Source organism: Leptosomus discolor, chromosome Z, assembly GCF_034619465.1.
Source record: "Leptosomus discolor isolate bLepDis1 chromosome Z, bLepDis1.hap2, whole genome shotgun sequence".
Classification (NCBI taxonomy): domain Eukaryota; kingdom Metazoa; phylum Chordata; class Aves; order Leptosomiformes; family Leptosomidae; genus Leptosomus; species Leptosomus discolor.
The window spans coordinates 67,891,427-67,910,794 of NC_141419.1; the positions used below are offsets into that span (position 1 = coordinate 67,891,427).

The window sequence follows — 19,368 nt, forward strand, 5'->3', positions numbered from 1 at the left end:
GTAACACTCAGTGTCTGTGCTGAGAATTAATCATGAGTGGGGCATAAAACATGCCACAAAAATTGTTCATGTATTTTGTGCTAACACCTTGAAAACTGTGTGGTTTTAAAGTACCAGATTGGTTTAGGCATTTGTCCAGCTTAACCGATGTCTCCATCTTAGTAAAAGGTATTAGCTGAATTTTCATGTTTCTGATATAGTGTATTGTCTAGATACTGCCTGAGTGAAGGTCAGAACATACATGGTTAAACCACCTGTGAGTCTATGGAGGGCCTGGTTTGCCCTGTGACATTATTAATTCAGTGGATTCTGTGCTAGACCAAGCATTATTGTTATCTGATAGTCTGAATACTGTCTGGATGACAACCAGCTAAAAAAATGCTTCAGCTGACTTTGGTCCAGAACAGGAAAGCTTCCATCAGACTGCTTTGTAGAGCAAAGTGAGAGAGGTCCTCTATCCAGCCAGCTTAGCACTATCTGTCTCCTGTGTCAGTGCCCCGTTAGGATTGTTGGCGATAAAGCAGCCTGGACTCTTCATCAGGCTTACAAGGCTCTGTCTAGAAGCTGAATCAAACCTATCAGTCTTCTGGCCATACCACACCATATTGGTGAAGGCTTGGTGATTGGTAATTGCATCAGTTCATAAAAGTGAGAGAGAATAGTCTGACCCTTCTATGTTCCTTTACCCCGCATATATAGAATCATAGAATCATTTAGGTTGGAAAAGACCCTTAAGGTCATCGAGTCCAACCATTAACCTAGCACTGCCAAGCCCACCACTAACCATGTCCCTAAGCACCACATCTACATGTCTTTTAAATACCTCCGGGGATGGTGATTCAACCGTTTCCCTGGGCAGCCTGTTCCAGTGCTTGATAACCCTTCTGGTGAAGAAACATCTTAATGTCCAATTGAAACCTCCCCTGGCGCAACTTGAGGCCATTTCCTCTTGTCCTGTCACTTGTTACTTGAGAGAAGAGACCGACCCCCACCTCACTGCAACCTCCTTTCAGGTGGTTGTAGAGAGCAATAAGGTCTCCCCTCAGCCTCCTCTTCTCCAGGCTAAACAGCCCCAGTTCCCTCAGCCGATCCTCATCAGACCTGTTCTCCAGACCCCTCACCAGCTTCGTTGCCCTTCTCTGGACACACTTCAGCACCTCCATGTCCTTCTTGTAGTGAGGGGCCCAAAACCGCACACGGTATTCGAGGTGCGGCCTCACCAGTGCCCAGCACAGGGGCACGATCACCGGCCTGCTCCTGCTGGCCACACTATTGCTGATACAGGCCAGGATGCTGTTGGCCTTCTTGGCCACCTGGGCACATATCAAAACTAGGATTTCAAATGCATGTCATAATTTCTCTGTTGTGGTTTTTCTTTTTCAAAACTGATTTTTTTTACACTTCTTTGATTTCTTTTCTCTCATGTAACTTTTAATCTGAGTGGAATTTAAGGCAGCAATTTTATGGTGTTGCTGATCTGACAGGAAAAAAATAATTTTGATATGATTTTGAGCTGGTTTGTGAACTTTGTAGAAAAGATTAATGCTGGGATGTTTTTCACCAAAACGCTATCTGAATGGCCCTGTAGAAGAACATGTTAATAGATGGATGGGTGTAATGAGGCTGCATGTAACTGGTGCTCGCAGGTTGGTAACCTTCCTCCTACATGTTTTGAAGAATATCTGTATGCAATAGCTTTTTGGTATTTGCTCCAAACTAAATAAGGTGATACTCTGGTTTCCCAATCAGTTTTTGTGTTTTGGTATATCTTTTCTGGCAACTGTAGTTTAAATGAAGTTTCATCACCATTTTCATTCAGAAAGGTCTTCATTAGGCACAGGAAGTAGATTCTGTGTGCATCATTGCCTTAAAAAGGAAGAATGGTTGCTTACCGTGTGTTAACAATTTAAGAATATAAATGTATTCCCTATGAATAACTTGCCCTTGCTTGTATTTTTTTTTATTGGGGGTTTGGTATTGCTGAGGGGTTTGAGGATTAGGGTAACCCCAAGAACAGACCAACTAGAACTGCACATGGACAAGACCTTGAATAATGTCCATTTACTTATCTTCTGTATGCGCAAGAGTGTAGTGATAATTCATTACTTATCTACGTTTAGCCTGTACCTGGGGCTAAACCTGTAACAGTTGCTTGATCACCCAACGAACCCTCACCAGCCAGGGAGGGGAATTGGGGAAGAAGGAGAGCAGATCCATGGGTAGAAGTGAAACAGATTTAGTGAAAACAGCACCAATACCAACAGAGATTTACTTAGCCAAATGAATATCCAGTCATCACAATTGACCAGAGAGCAGTCCTTGGGAGAAGCCAGAGGAGGAGCAGGAGGAACCCCACAGGAGCACTCTCTCCTCAGCCAACCTTCCCCTTTATCGTGACCATGATATTGTGGTCTGGGCTACACCTGTAGCTAACTCAGGTCAGCTGCCCTGGTGACTCAAAACTGCTAACAACCTGCCTAGCATGGCTGGGCTGTGATTCTATCCCAGCTAAACTAGGACATTATCATAGCATTTCCAGTGATGGACATGATTTTCACTAAACAACCAACTAATTTTAAGTAGATACTTGCTTTTAGTGTCCTCAAGATGTTTTTGTACTACGCTGATGGTCATAAAATTTATATGGTCCTTCATTTCTTGGCACTTTCACTCTAACTTCTGCAGAGTTGTGACTGTCTTACAGAATTTCGGAACTATTAAATAGGCCTTGAGAGTGGTCTGAAAAGGCAAAAAAAAAGCCCTGTGGTGTATTGTTCTGTTCCTGGAATGAAATTACTTAAGATTCTCCTTTAAATGGTGATAAGTTTTCTCTAATTTTTGTCAATTTTTTGTTGCCTTCTAGTATTCGTATTCTAGTAGAATAGTAGTAGGGTTTCATGATGAAACAAAGGTGTAAATTTATTTAACAAGAAGATGCGAAAAGTCCAAGCAACTAAAAGGAAATTAAGATTACAGTGTGCTGTGGAGCTGCCGCTAATAATAGAGACCCTTCTTGCCGTGAGTGGCTTGAGCATAGTAATACATACACAGCATAGTAATATAAATGTAGTGAAGCAAACTGAGTAGACAGTATGGTCATCAAGACATCTCTTGACTGTCCTGGGATATAAATGAACAGACACCAAAGAACTGTTGACCAGAGCTTCAATTTCTGATCTGCAGTTCCCTCTATTTTGTCTTCCAGTAATACTTGATGCAGTTGAGTGTACTGAGAATCTTGGCATCCAACTTGAATGAACATATAAAAGATACTATGATATTATTCCATAGTGTTCCTAATCTATATTAAGTTGAAATAAACTTGGACTGTGAAAATGTGCTTTTGAGAGGATAATATTAAGGACAAGAGACTTTGACTTTGAAAATTATATAAGCGGGGAATTAGTTTCACATAATCTTGCCTTTGTAAATACATCAAGTAGTCCACATGTCTGTACGAGATTAGTTTTTGTTAAACAGTTGAGTATTTTTTTAGAAATGGTAGTTTTCCAGCAGCATGTGAGGTCTGTCCAGGCAAGTGTCCAAAATAATTTATATGCTTGTTTTGCATCTAAAGTCATACATTGTAACAAATTTGTGGGAACAGATGAATTTTCAGCTTTGTAAGAACTAAAGGAAGGATTGGACAGCCTTTGCTGTGTTTTCTTATCTGAATTAAAACAAAAACTGTTTTAAGTATTTTTAAAAGGTTATAATACTTACATAATTTCCTTTTTTTTTTTTTTAAAAAAAAAAAACAACAAACCAACAACTAATGGAAGCTTTTTGCATTTGAAATTTCTTGCCTAAACTGTCTAGGCTAAAGTCATAAACTGGAAGGCAAAATTACTAGAAATGCAGATCACTGTTTTGTTTCATGTAGATTCTCCTCTGTGTCTGGAATTGCACTGATACAATGGGCCTGTGTGGGTCCAAAGTACAGATAGGCAAAACACACACCACCCCCCACACCCCCCCAAAAGCTAGAAAGATCTTAATATGACTTCTCTTTTGTCTCTTTGCCTATCACCCCGCCCCCACCCTGAAACCTGAAAGTGGGAAATGTGTGAAGTAGCGTATCTGATTACTGAATTATAGATGCTTGCACTAAGTTGTTTTTTGTGCTCATATTCATTACCTTGAAGAGATTTTTGTAAAGAAAAATCAATAGAAGTGCTGCACATTTTGGGTTAAGGTTATCAGAGATGTGCTCATACTTCACTGGCTAAATTCAGGATGTGGGTGAGGATTAAGATTTTTTTCTTTGTTTGTCTGAGTGATGATTTTGTGGGAGAGGAAAGATAATACAAGAGGATAGGCTAGAAAGTATTTTTAAATGACTCACTTTTAACAGGAATGTTTGAATACATTCGCTAAAATTGACACTTTTTCTACAGCTTCTGGAAAAACATAAGAACACTGAAAGCATGGTGGAACTGCTTGAACTGTATCAAATGGAAGATGAAGCCTACAGTAGTCTTGCAGAAGCTACAACGGAGCTCTACCAGTACTTACTACAGCCATTCCGAGATATGAGGGAACTTGCAATGCTTAGAAGACAACAGATAAAGGTATGGTAAAGGTAACCGAACTTCTTATTAATGGGGAAATAATGCTTTTTAGTTACTATTTACTACTTTTATCGTGCAGTATATGCAGTGATGGTTTCTCCACTAGATGTTGACCCTATTTTTCTTGTTTCTCCACTCAGAGGAGTGCTTTTGAAGAGTGAGAATGTCTCTGACATATGTATCTAACCATCACGTGTTTAAGTGACTGTGTGTGACTGTTCAAATTAATTGCTGAATTTAATAGGTGAAACTTGCGATTTTGTGATTACAGGGAAAAACAGCTAATATATAAAATAGAAGGTGATGTATGTGTAGTATCTATGCTATAGGTGATTCTTTTAAGAGATTACGCAAGAAGTTAGTTTTCATTTTAGTTTTCTGAGAAACCATGGGAAGTCAGTAGTTTTCATGTAATCTGAAACATGGAAGTGTATTAGATGCATGTAATTTCTTGTAACACTTTAACAGTATCTTTTCCTAAGAGCTAAAAAAGTATAGACAGCTGAAGAATATTACTGTTTATACAATGTGTATGTTTGTTTTTTAAAAAATAATTCTAATTTTAAATACTTCACCAAAAAGAACAGATGTCATCTTTTTTGCATCTCAGAAGTACTTTTGATAAAATCATTAGTTCCTATGCAGACAATTAAGACTGTAGCCTTCTGATTTTTCTGATGTGTGTGTTGTAACATAGAAGCTAAAATGGGTTTGTGTCACTTAATCTGTATTGCAAATGTCAATTTATCTCATCTTGCCACCTTTTTCAATTAGACAACAGTGTTTTTACTGGTTTCAGTTTAAGAATATAGGTGTGGGGTTGTTTTTACTGGTTTTGAGTATAGAATGAGGGAGGGAGGCAAGAGGATTTAAGATTCCAAAACTAGTTTTATTTTGAGCTATTGCTATGTCCCTAAATTAATTTTTCAGAAAGTCAGCAATCTGAAACTAACTTGGTGAGATAATGGGATGATATTTGAAAAGTAAAGTGTTTTTTCCTTTGAATGATAGATGCTGCTGCATAGAGAATTGGGATGAATATTTTTTTCAGATGTATTACATGGTTGAAGATTATGAACACTATGTTTAATAAAAAGCCACCTTCAGAGTATGATGAAATATTTCCCATTTTACTTAAATTTATAGCAGAGGAAAAGATAATTTTTTGGGGGTTCTTTGGTCAAACGAGAAAAGGTAAATATATTGAGTAGGAAGTATAAATTGAGAGTTGTGTTGTGGTTTGTTGTTTTTGTTTTTTTTTTTTTTTTCTTTTTCTTCACTTCAGCGGTCTCTTGAATTCCAGCTTTGATGAGGAAAGGCTGAGAGACCTGGGCCTCTTTAGCCTGGAGAAGACTGAGAGGGGATCTTGTCAGTGCTTGTAAATATCTAAAGGGCAGGTGTCAAGAGGATGGGGCCAGGCTCTTTTCAGTGGTGTCCAGTGACAGGACAAGGGGCAACGGGCACAAACTGGAGCACAGGAAGTTCTGCCTCAACATGAGGAAAAACTTCTTTACTCTGAGGGTGACAGAGCGCTGGAACAGGCTGCCCAGAGGAGTCTCCTTCTCTGGAGATATTCAAAACCTGCCTGGGCACAGTCCTGTGTAATCTGCTGTAGGTGAACCTGCTTTAGCAGGAGGGTTGGACTAGATGATCTCCCAAGGTCCCTTCCAACCCCTACTGTTCTGTGATACTGTGAAATCACCTCGTTTTCTATTTTTCCTGAAAGAATAACCGTGGTAAGCTTCAGAGACATGTTCTGTGGTGGATTATTTTAGTCATACATAGTTGCAGCTAATGTACATTGAGTTCTCTTCCTAACTTGGCAATTTTTGAGTTATAAAACTTGGTCATCTGTATTATGTGGTAGAGAAAGATGCCATCTCTTGTTTTTCATTTCGTTGTTTGAGAGAAAGCAGTACTTGTATCTATGATGACAAAATATATATTATGCTGGGTAGCTAGGGTAGAAGAATTGCTTTATAAATAGAACTTGTGCATGAAATGGTTTATGTTAACTTGCTGCATGTGCTTTTCTGGCAGGCTTAATAGTGGAACAAAGATCCTTAGGTTTCAATAAACCCTTATGACTGGGGTTATCTTTGTTTTCATGCATAACAGAAGTATTTCTGATGCTTATGACCTTGGTGAAATGGGACCTGTGAACATACGATACTGTTTACGTATAGAGTGACAAAGAGAGAGAGAAAGTTTGGGTGTAGGGAAGGGTAGGGTGTTACTAAAATGAAAAAATAAGTCACAAGGATAATTAAGCTTGAATACAAATATTGGTATTTAGTCAAGATTGCATATGCCTCCTGCAATTTATTTAATATTTTTAGACCTTTTCTGTATTACGCATCTGTTTTTTGATATGTGGGGAAGTTGTTTTAGTTTGATTTTAAGAATTTGGGTTTTTTAATTTTAATCAGTTTTGTTAGTTATAAGAATGAGTTTAAGAGCAAATGAATTGCTTTGCCTATAATCTTTGAGAAGAGTATTTAGTGTCTTCTCCTTTTGGAGCAAGACATAAAAATTGGAAGATGTATTATCTGTGTGTTAAATTTCTGCTGTGGCCGTGAAACTTTTAGGAAAAGACAAGCCTGCAGAAAGAAACATGACATTCTGTTTGCTCAGCAGAGGCTTATTAGAGTAGGACAGCTGTATTCTCTGCAGATTCTTTCTTGGGAAAAAAAACCCATCAAAACAATCCATAATGAAGTTTGTAACAAAGTTAAAACATTTAGAACCTTGAAAATGCGGATTAGAGTTTTCCATCTTAGACATGATAGAAGTCTTTTTTTTTTTTTTTCTTTGTTGTTTTTATATTTTAGTTTGATTTGACTCAATGTGAAGGATGGATTCGTTTCTGTCACGGTTTGAGGCTGGGCCGGCCACTAACGAATGACAGATGCTCTCTACTAACGCCTCTCCCCTCCCGAAAGGGAAAAGGAGAGAGAACAAGGGAGAGACTTTATGGTTTGGAAAAGAAAACTAAAACAGCTTTAATGAAACAATAACAATAAAAGAAAAGAAAAGAATAATGAAATAATGAAATATATACAGTATGTACAAATATATACAAATAGATACAAAACCAATACTGAACCCAGCTCCCCCCACCCTGATGACGATACGTCAGGACCACACTGCAGGTCTGGCACTGGGGCAGTCCCAGGCTGGACTCGGCAGCAGGCAGGGACGGGATGCAGGAGCTGGACTCAGGCACTGGATTCAGGGATGCACGGGTCGGGATCGATGGCAGAAGGACAGAGTCCTCCTCACATGTCGGCCATTGAAGAAGAGAGAGACTGACCCTCGTGATCTCTCAGCTTTATACTGAATACGGCGTGTATTATGATGGAATACCCTGTTGGTCAGGTTTGGGTCACCTGTCCAGTTCTCTCCTCCCTGCAGGGGTGACCCTTTTCCACTCCCGGCACCCCAACATGGGGTACAAGATTTAGCAGTGACCTTGGTCACTACAAGAATAAGTATAAGCAAAGGCCTCTCTGCACACCATTCCTTGGTATGGACTGTAAACATCAGGCCTTATCACTGCTAGAAGCAGTCACTGTCTTGAAAAACATACTGCGGTTTCAGAAAGTGCAGTTAGCTAAAGGAGACTTAACTGAAAAGTTAAAAGCACTAAACCAGAATTAGTTCTGATTTAGCCCAAACCAGGACAGTTTTGTACAGGTGAGGAATCAAAGCTGTACTGTGAAGCACTTAAATATTGCTGGATTTGGAAAACATAATGAAAAAGGTTGAAGATTATGGAAGGAGGAAAAGATGGCTTATTTTTAAATGAAATGTCGCTCTGGAAAACTGAAATTTCTACTAGTCATCTGACCCTAGAGCAATACGTTTGGTACTGATACGTGTCTCATTTTTTCATTTTTTTGGGTCCCAGCTTCAGGAACCTAGTTTTGTTTGTATAAATGCTTAATATTTGTATGCGCTGCTCAAATCCATGGGGACCTCACTCTAAGCATGGTAAAATGCTTACCAGATACCATGCATTCTTGAAAGAATTGGAAACTGCAAGCACAGCACTGTTGGTACTTATTTTTTTTATATATATATATATATATATATATATATATATATGATATGGGAATAATCCTGCTCGCCCTAAGGCTTTTGTGATGGACACGCAATAAAAGCCAATTAGTAATGAATGGTATTATCAAATTGAGAAATGCTCATTAAAGAGGAAAGTCTGTACTCATTTCAAGATTATAATGTAGATATGCTTACTAAACATACTCTATGTGTTTGGTATGACCATATTTTGTAAGGTAAGCGTGAAAAGTTGTATTGATAAGCCAGCCAGACAGTCAAACCTATAATAATGTTCACTGAATGCTGGAGAAGGTATAATAAAGGATTTAAGGCAGTATTATAATCTATCTACACAAAAGCTGTGCTGAGTTTGTACAGGCATTTGTAAATTTCATTATTTCTGGACTGTTGCTGGTTTAGATGTATAATATGTAAAGACATTCAAGCAGTGAATTTTAGCATGTTAATTTTGCTGTTTGGGTTGCTTGTCCATTTCTTCCTATTTCAGACTCTCGGATGTAACGTAGGCATCAGGCAAATGAAGCTTGATATTCAAATGCTGTATTATATGTTTTGGACTATCTCTGTATTTTTCCAAAAATCTGGAAGACAAGTATGAACTTAAAGCCAGAGGGCAAACAATACTTATAGATTATTTTATCTAGCATTAATTTTGAATTCTGAATGGATTTTAAGATGATCTTTTGGCTAGAAATCAGACTTCTGATAAACTGAAAAAAGCTGTAATGCTTTTGATCCTAAAAATGTTTCACATTTCTAACCAGAAATTTTTCATTTATCAGAATGGATCATTTCTGTGTGAAAATTTAGCGAATTTTTTTGTATGTTAAGAATACATGTTACCATAGCAGAAAAGTGGGACGTGGTAGGCATCAGTAGCTGGAAACCTGAAGGTGAAATACTCCTGAAATTTTGAAGAAGCAGAGTAGGAATCTGTGCTCTGGTGCCTTTGATTTCAGATAGTTAATTCTTAATTTTGTCAGATCTTCCATATATAGTATGGAGAGGAGGGACCGGTTAGTGGTTGATATTTGGCTATAGAACTTACTGACAGGTTAATATGATCGAGCTTTAAGCCCTCTAAGACAAAGATACAAAGTATTCTTTGATATGGGGTACCAAATCTGGTTATTTAAAAAAGAAAAAAAAATCTTTCAAAATAATACCTTCACGGGCAAAACCCCAAAGCCTTTTGTGTATGTACAGTTGTGTTCACCAGTCTTCATAGAGAGAAAGAAACTACCTTGTAACTTTGAATTTTTATGGTCTTATAATTGTGGATAGTACTTGACAGTCATGTTGATTAGGCATGTTGTTGGATCAAACCCCAGGTGAAATCACTGGGAGGCTTTCTTTTTTTATGCTTTTTAAAAATTTTTTTTGTTAATGTGCTTGGTATTAGACTGAAGATAAAATCTAAGATAAATTGTTTTGTAACCTGCATGTAGATGCCAGCAAAACTTTGACACAAGCATTCTTGAAGGTGTGAGCTAGACTGGAGTTGTTTAACTGAGAACTGATAGTATCTTGATACAGGTGAGAGAGACTACAGTCGTCATTACCTCTGCATTCATCTCCAGGAAATAAGAACATTAAAATGTTATTATGTATTAAATATATTTAAAAGCATTCTTAGGTTCATTCCATACGTATTCATTATTTTATGTTGACACGTTAATTCACTTGAGTGTGAGGGGTTTTTAAGGACTTTACACTGATGTTGAAGTCTAGCACTGGAAATAAGAGATTGGAGCAGCATATGCAGCTTGATAATTCATCAAATTACTATTTTTTTTTTTTGAAATTGTAGAATGCTTTATTAGTCTATGTTTGGCTTCCCTTTCAAGATTCTTTAAGCAGATACTGGTACCGTTGAAAATACAGTTCTGGCTCAACCATATGTGGATTTGCTTGTCTGTTTAATACTTGATAGTGAATTGCAGTAGTGAACCTTGTAACTAATTCAACTTCGATTTGTGTCAAATTGAATACTTAGAAATAAATTACGTTACATTGAACACTTTCACTTTTAGTTAAAAAGTATTTTCAGAAATATGAAACAAATTCAAAGGAGAGGATAAATTTAGTGATTAGGGTAGCTAACAAAATAGAGTTACTTAAATACTTAAAGAGACAATACTTAAAAAAAGTCTCACAATCAACTGAAGATGTCTCAGGGAAGGGAGTGGACATCAGTGCTTCGTACTCTTAATTTGTAGTGTTGTTCCCATGCATCAAATAGATGAGTTCTGTATACTAAATCCATGTTTTTATCATTGGCTTTTGAATAACTGATGCATTTTTAGGGTTTTTTTAAGCCTCATGCAATATTTTTGAGTGTATGGTGGTCTTGCAGTGAAAAACGTGGAAACAAAGCTACACAAGGCATGCTGGAGGGCACTAAAGCAGCACTGATTAAAATGTATAGATTATTGCATGACAGTCAGCTTAATTTCATTCCTCTCACTTTTGCGAACCACACCCTCCCATGGTTACAGACTAGTGACTGGCTGACAAGTTGATGAAAAATCTGTGGTAAAAAAAGATAAGATAGTACTCAGTGGAGAAACACTTCAAAGTAGTCTTGTCTCTTTTGGTATATCTGCAGTTGAAGGTGTGTCCTCACATAATGAGAAATCATAATTAAAGAAACTTGGCCTTTGAAAAACCTGTAGAGTAGAGAAGTGGTGATCTGAGTTTATGAAAAATGTCTGGATTTGCAGATTAAAGTCAAAGTTTGACGAAAATATTGCTCTCTTGTTTGAGAAAGTGGTGTAGTATGCTGACTTATGCTGTGATAGTCTTTATAATCTCAAAGTCTGTTGAAGAAGGGTTGTATGCCAGTCTCTGTTTACATACTGAACTATAAATCCTCTAGACTATTGTATGAACTCATAGCAAAACATTTTGCTGATTAGAAATAGGGTTTTATGGGCTTTCTGAAAAAATAATGCTCTGAACAGGTGAACTGATAGAAGGCAGGCAGGTACTCTGAATCAGTGAGGAAACTGAACTCTAGGAATGAGGTTGCTGACTACAGAACTGTGGCTGGCTTGTATCTAATCACTTAAATCTGCCTGTCTGCAAAGCAAATACAGTACAAAACTGCTCTGGATGTTCAACTGTACAACTGATTAATAAGACTTGTAGAAAAATCTCATTATGTTTGAATGCCAAAAGGTTTGTTGTTGTTTGTCTTGTTTTTAAAGTTCTCCTACAAAAGGATGGGCTCAAGAATAAAATGGTAGGTGAAATTGTCAGTAAACAAAAAGTAATGCATATGTAGAAGAGTGATGACAACCTGCGAAAGTATACATCCACATTTGTACACACTTAATTAACTGTTACTCCTGAGGAAGAAGGTGCGAGAATTATCTTGGAGTTCCCTGAAAATAGCTTGCCATTCAGCATTTTGAAAGAGGAAAGAAAGGTTTAGAATTGGGGGGGGCAAACAAAATTAAAAATTACATCACATCTTTGTATATGTGTGTGGTACACTCGCACTTTGAATGCTGCAGTTTTAGTTTTTCCCTCTCTAAAACATACTGTAGGATCAGAATAGTTACAGGTTGGCAGTGAGGATAGTAAGGGTATTTCCCTGCAAACAGCCTCAATTCAAGGGCAGAACAAATGAATCAGATTGCCTTCGTTTGGAAAGCATGTGATTCATGTAAGATAAGAGAGAGATCTATAAATCGTGAATGATAAGGGGAATAAAAAATTGAATGATTTCTTTCAGTCTTTGTTATGGTAAAAAACCCCAGGGGCCTCTCATTGAACTCGTGGTGCTTTGAAACGGCCTGCAAATAAAGGAAAAACAATTAAACCCTTACTGAACACCCCTTACATGCTCTGTGGTAATAATTTCCATAGTAACTATGTACACTAAGTATATATGTGTTCCAGAAAGAGACAGACCATCAGTGGCTATTAACAATGATTCAGTTTAGCCATCAACTCAGGAAGCCTCTAAAGCCGTAAAGTAACAGAAGTTGGAAGTTATCAATTTATCCATACCTCGTGTCTTAATTTTTTTTTCCTCCAAGTGCTAGTAATAATTACAGTTGGAAGCAAGGGTGGGGACAGCCTTGGATCTGAGCTAAGATTAGGGTATGGGGAAAAACGGTGTAGAAAGGTGCAGAATCAGAGTGTTCATTCATAAAAGCATCTTGATGAAATTCTGAAAGGATGTTAAACACAGAGAAAATACTAAATTGTGTGTCCCTGAAAAGATTAGAGTAAAGGAGGGGGAAAAGTAGAGGTGTGTGATTTTTTTTTTTTTTCACTTTGCAGAGTTGGAGATGGGGAAGGAGAAAGGAAGAAAGAAGCAGCTTTGATGTAATGTTATGCAGGATGTGGAGGGCAAGGAAAGGAGCTTAAGGTCTTTAAAGACAGAAAAACGTGATCATGAGAGTGTAAAGTTTGCAAGTTCATGTTTACCTAAATCTGTAAGAGTTTGAAATCTAGTCCTTTTTTTTTTTTTTTAGTAGTGCTCTGAAAAAACAATTTTTGTAAGCTTTCATGATATTTGCTGGCTCATACTGGATCTTGTAGGGCTTTATTTGCAGTTGTTACAGCTATTTTCGGTATTTCTATTCATGGGTACTTATAGGTGTTTAATCTGATTTTTTTCTTGTCTAATACTTGTGCCCCTATTATTTTCCTTTTTTTTTAATATATCTGTATATATAAATTGTCAATCATATTTTGAGGAATTCTTGATTGATCTGCTTAACGTTTTGTCTATTGTATACATTAAGGGTTTTTTTTAACTGAAGATTTAAAACTCCATCCAATCATTTTCATCCACAAACAGAACCTAGAACATCCGGAATTACTCAAACCCACTTGCTTTGACACTGGAGCTCACTTGCTTAAACAAAGTTTTCAAATGTGTCTACTAGAATGTATCTTGTTAAAAAATACACGTTTTTTTAAGATAAAGCGTTCTTTTTGAAGGTGAACTTTTTTCAGCCTGGAGCTCAGTCAGTGAAGCTGAAATGTAAATAAAGGTTTTATGATATACATATGGATAAATAAGGAAGGCATAAGTCGGGGTGCACAATTTAGCCTTAATTCTGTCAATTACCAATATAGAATACTTTAACTTAGTGGTTTTAATGCTCCTTTTTATACAGTTTTATGTGTCTGGGGAAAAAAACAGTTGAATAATACCAGTCATTCCTCTTACTCTTGTCATAACCTTAATCTTCTATGATTTTTCTCTTTTGAATACTTCATAATTTTACAGCATTCTCCATAGTTCCAGAAAAGACATTCACCACTGGGCTTTGCAGTACAACATTATTGTTCAGTGTTCTTTCTGTATATCCTAACATCTTGTTTGCTTTTTAGTTTGTTACTTCCTTTAGAGTCTTTATTTTTATTGAATTGAGTATGTCATTCTCCTGTGTTTTGATTAAGATAATCAAAACCCCTGTAGCTTGTATTGCTAGTCCCAGCCTCCAGATACTTTAAGGAGACTAGACCATCCAATCTAAGTTAGTTTGCATGTATTAACATTAAAGCCCATGTAAGTATTTGTTAGGATAAAACCGGTAAAACTGTAAAGCCTTTTTCACAGATGAATGCTTTCACTTAATATATTTGGGCTGTACAGATGGAATTATAACATATTTTGGGAAATAGTGCTGGGTTTGTGTTACCAGCTGGGACCACAGTTAAATTAAAACCTGTAAGGCTAATGTTGAGAAGTCCCTAAATGGGTTATAAAGCTGAAATGCATGCTTTCTGGTTACTATATGCAGCAGGCTGTGGGTTGGAATTGATTGTTTGGCCTCCTGGAATGTGTTGAGGTAGGTGAGTGTTTGAGCCGAAACACTCCTTTATGTATGAAGCTGTTTCCTTTTTGTATATCGTGTCTGCCATCTGTAGTGCTCCGTCAACTTACATTTTTTGTTGTCATGATTAACTGACCTGCTACTGTTACATCTCATGTTTTTCTCCTTTTCTGTCTGTTACAAGTGTGTCTAGAAGAAGGATAACAAAACGAGCGGGAGAGATGTGACAGATCCCTGCCAAAGCTATAATGTGACCTGGCCTAAGTCTGTTTCTGTTGGTCTTGTCCATTGTAGTCCTAGCTGTCTTCAGAAATAACCTGGAAAGCGTTAAAGACCCTTGAGGGCTATTTTTTTATTTAGGAGATGTATACTATACAAAATGTAACAAAATTCTATAGTTGCAGGCCTGTTTCTTGTATCTTCTCACAGTAAGCTTACTTTGCTCTCTTCAAAACTCACCAACAATCTGTGAATATCCCAGAGAAGAATGTTTCCAGTAGAAGAGCCTTGCCTTTTTGATTCATTCTCACTTGCTCACAGGTTAGATTATGGACCTCCTTTCAGTTTGGTTCCTCTGAAGAACTAATCTGTTTTTCTTCAGAAACATATCCATACGGTGTAGAAATTTGTTCTTTCGTGTTCCATTACCCTGAAGCAATTGCTGATGGAAAGAAATGTTTCCATGATGGGTTGAAGTTAATGGCTTCTGCTGTTTCTTCCTCTTCTTATGTGCTTTCTGACAACCACTTTTGTGAAAGCTTTCATCGCTTTCTTAGTTTCAAAGCATTATCTGAAGTAAAGCTTGCAAAACTTGAAAGTCTTCAAAAGCGAGTTTCATAGTCAGGAAAAAAAAATCTTAGCCAATTTTACCATAAGGCTTGGATTCTTCTCAAAAAGAATATAGGGTTTTTTTAGGAAGAATAGCTGGATTTTTTTTTTTTTTGAGAAAATGGTTGCTAGAAGAGAAACTGAAATTTGGCTATGTGATCTAGTTGTGAGATGAGATATTTTTCTGCTAGACCATACTTTCTCCAGAACTTTGAGTCCAAATGAGTAACTTTCAGACCAAAAAGTGAGTTTGAGAAAATGTTGGGGAACTGAAAAGCCTTTTAGGTTAGAAAAAACTTGTACCAGAGTTTCTTAATTTTCAGCTAAAATAAATTTTCACTGAATCAGAAATATACATATGTTTAAAAGAAGTGTCAATTAGATGGCAGCACTTCTTAGTTTTTCTTTCCTCACTCTGTCCATTTCAATTCTTCTGTGGTTTCTCTTACCCATATCTAGTGTGGACGATAGTAATTTAAAGAAATGCATTTCTGTTTAGTCTTTAAAATGACCTGTGCTCTTTTATGAACTGTAAAAACAAAAGATGCTGGCATCATGAAGGTGTGCAGTGAGCAAAATGAAGCGTAGACGTGATGCATGCATTGCAAACAGTAATGGAATGCAGAAGCACCGAAGAGCTTCCTTTAATTCCATAATAATAGTTATTGCCTTACATCAAGGTAATTAATTATTGAAGAGAATCTAGAAGATAAAGTCTTCAAAAATCACGAGCCTGTTCATGTTAATATTTAATGGTCCACATGTGTTTCCCTTTTCATTTTTAAATTCTTAGCTAGGATAAACAGAGAGAGTGGTCACTTCCACCATGAAGGTGATGTAGTCAGGGAGGAAAGCTGCTGTATATACTTCATAAGCTGCAACCTCCAGAGTCAGGTTCCCTGTCTTTCCTCCCTAGCTTTTCAGCTTGTCACAGTTATTTGGTTTTGGTTATAAAGAATGACAGTAAATACCTTTGGAAAGGTTGCTAATAGTATTTTCTTTTACACTTTTTTTTTTAATAACTCTGGGGTTTTTTGTTATATTTCTTGATGGAGAAATTGAATGCACTGGCTGGATGGGAGGAGGTTGGTTTTCCCATGGGGAGCACTGGAGCAGGTTCAGGTCAATGGAGAGGCTTTCAGAGGCTAAAAAGTGTCTATGTCAGGCAAACCCAGAAAAGTAAGTTTGGGCAGGAACACCAGAAGCCTGCTGGGAGCAGCAGACAGCTAGACTCTGCAATTTCCAGTGTACCAATGTGAACTCTTAAAAGTTCTCTGCCACTCAGAATGTCATTGACCTGATAGAAACAATGCTGGGAAGCAAGGACCTGTCTTGAAGGACACAGTGCAGACTGTGATGATTGAGTACCTTTCTTGAGTCTCCTTCTGACAAATCTGCTTTTCCCAAAATTGAATCCTCTTATGAAGTAAAATATTAAAGCAAATTGGTTGCTTTCCTTCCCCCTTGCATGAGAATATCTCTGTCTGCTCTAGGTAAGAGACTCGCTATGTTTGTAATACGCAGTACCAAGCTCCTGGCATTGCTGATAGATAATTAACTTCCCTGAATTTTTTTTTGATTCATTTGACTCCTACTGCCCCATGAATGGTCTGAGATTCCTTTTGCTGGCAGCAGGTGGCCACAGTGTGTTACGCTAAATTTAACTACACTATCCAAAGAGTAACATAGACCTCTGTGGCTGAGGACTGCTACTGCAGGAATGAGCCTGGGAGCCTCGATCTTCTGAGCATTTGCAGCTCTTGTTTATTCTTGAACTTTCTCATTCTGAATTTGTCACCATGAACCTCAGTTTCCTCTGGCTGGCATAACTGCTAAGTGGTTGTTGGAATAAGCAGTGTACTCTAGTCCAGCAGCGTTGGATGTGAAGGGAACAAGCTTTTCAATTTAAGGTTCATCCTCAGCTCCTAGCTAGCCACCTTTCTTAAGGAAGCAGCTGGGGTTTTTCAGCTGTCAAAGACTGTTTCCCACTGGCACCTAGAGTCTGTCTTCACCTATTGTATGGACGTTCCCTTTGAAACAATGAGAGCCTCCTTTCTTGTTATGGTTTAACCCCAGCTGGCAACTAAGCAGCACCCAGCTGCTCACTTGGTGGGATGGGGGAGAGAATCAGGCAGGTAAAAGTGAGAAGACTCATGGATTGAGATAGAGATAGTTTAATAGATAAAGTGAAAAGCATGCATGCAAGCGAAACAAAACAAGGAATTCATTCACTGTTTTCCGTTGGCAGGCATTGTTCAGCCATCTCTAGGAAAGCAGGGCTCCATCATGTGTAACCATTACTTGGGAAGACAAACACCATCACTACAAATGTCCCCCTCTTCCTTCTTCTTCCCCCTGCTTTTATTGCTGAGCATGATGCCATATGGTATAGGGAGAAATTTAATGAAATATAACAAGGGCAAGTGTAGAGTCTTGCATCTGAGAAATAAAAACCCTGTGTACCAGTATAGGTTGGGGACTGAGCTCTCAGAGAGTAGCGTAGGGGAAAGGGACCTGGGGGTCCTGGTGGACAGCAGGATGGCCATGAGCCAGCAAGGTGCCCTTGTGGCCAAGAAGGCCAGTGGCCTCCTGGGGTGTATTAGAAGGGGTGTGGTTAGCAGGTTGAGAGAGGTTCTCCTCCCCCTCTACTCTGCCCTGGTGAGACCCCATCTGGAATAGTGTGTCCAGTTCTGGGCCCCTCAGTTCAGGAAGGGCAGGGAGCTGCTGGAAAGAGTCCAGCGCAGAGCCACAGAGATGATGAAGGGGGTGGAACATCTCCCTTCTGATGAACGGCTGAGGGAGCTGGGTCTCTTCAACTTGGAGGAGACTGAGGGGTGACCTCATGAATGTTTATCAATACGTACAGGGTGAGTGTCAGGAGGATGGAGCCGGGCTCTTCTCAGTGATGGCAAATGACAGGACAAGGGGCAGTGGGTGCAAACTGGAGCATAGGAGGTTCCACATTAACATAAGGAAAAACTTTTTCACTGTGAGGGTGACAGAGCCCTGGAACAGGCTGCCCAGAGAGGCTGTGGAGTCTCCTTCTCTGGAGACATTCAAAACCTGCCTGGACACGTTCCTGTGTGATCTACTCTAGGTGGTCCTGCTCTGGCGGGGGGGTTGGACTAGATGATCTTTTGAGGTGCCTTCCAACCCCTACCATTCTGTGATTCTTTGAATATTCCTGTGATCAGTTGGGGTCGGCTGTCCTGGCTATGTCCCCTCCAAACCTTTTGTGCACCTGCAGCCTACTTGCTGGTGGGATCGTGTGGGAAGCAGAAAAGGCCTTGATGCTCTGTAAGCACTGCTGAGCAGTAACTCGGACATCTCTGTGTTATCAACACTGTGTGTATCAGAAATCCAAAACAGAGCCCCCCACCAGCTACTATGAAGAAAATTATCTCTGTCCCAGCCAAAACCAGCACATCCCTCCTCTATCATTTCATGGCTTCAGAGCCAGAAGGTTGACATTGTGCGTGTTTCTCTTATCCAGGTGGCAGAATGCAGTCTGTATGTGAACATTATCTGTACCTTGGTCTTTTGATTGTACTACAAGACCCTTCAAGAAGAATCTTCATCTATTCATGTTTATGGTCAATAATTCTGAGGGTTGGACTCTCTTGCTAGGTAACAAGCTGTGTAGGTACAGGCTATGAGACTGCTAAATGTCAGGCCAGGTCAGCTGAAGCAGCATTAGGGAGATGCTTCTGTCCTGTGTATCTTTCTGGGGCTACTTTCAGATTTTTAAGCGTGCCACTGTTGCTGCAGCCTTAAGGCATGATGTTGGTCTGTTCTTATTAATGCAAGTACTTGGGGACTGTGTTCCAGATGGTAGTCATTTGTGGAGTATGCTGCTCAGTGTCTTTCAAATGTGAATGTGTATATGAACAGACGCATAAAGGGATGCATCAGTAACTACAGGTCCATCGTCATAAACATATACAACCCCATCTTCTCTGCTTTGCAGGATCATGACCATCTGCTTACAGTTGCATATAAATGTGCATGCTTGTGTGGGTATTGCTAAAGCAAAGGTTTCTTGGGTTTTCTGTGCCTTGCTGTATGAATGACCTCAGTGTGAAAGG

At 38.6% G+C, this 19,368-nt stretch overlaps 1 protein-coding gene across 3 annotated transcripts in view; it reads left to right on the forward strand.

Annotated features, from left to right (window-relative positions):
• Nucleotides 1-19,368, forward strand: part of JMY (junction mediating and regulatory protein, p53 cofactor) — a 65,086-nt gene that overhangs the window by 16,810 nt on the left and 28,908 nt on the right. For all 3 annotated transcript variants that reach the window (XM_086479324.1, XM_086479323.1, XM_086479326.1), the window contains one exon: nt 4,398-4,571. In XM_086479324.1, the coding sequence (XP_086335450.1) occupies nt 4,398-4,571 (174 nt within the window). The remainder of the gene's footprint in view (nt 1-4,397; nt 4,572-19,368) is intronic.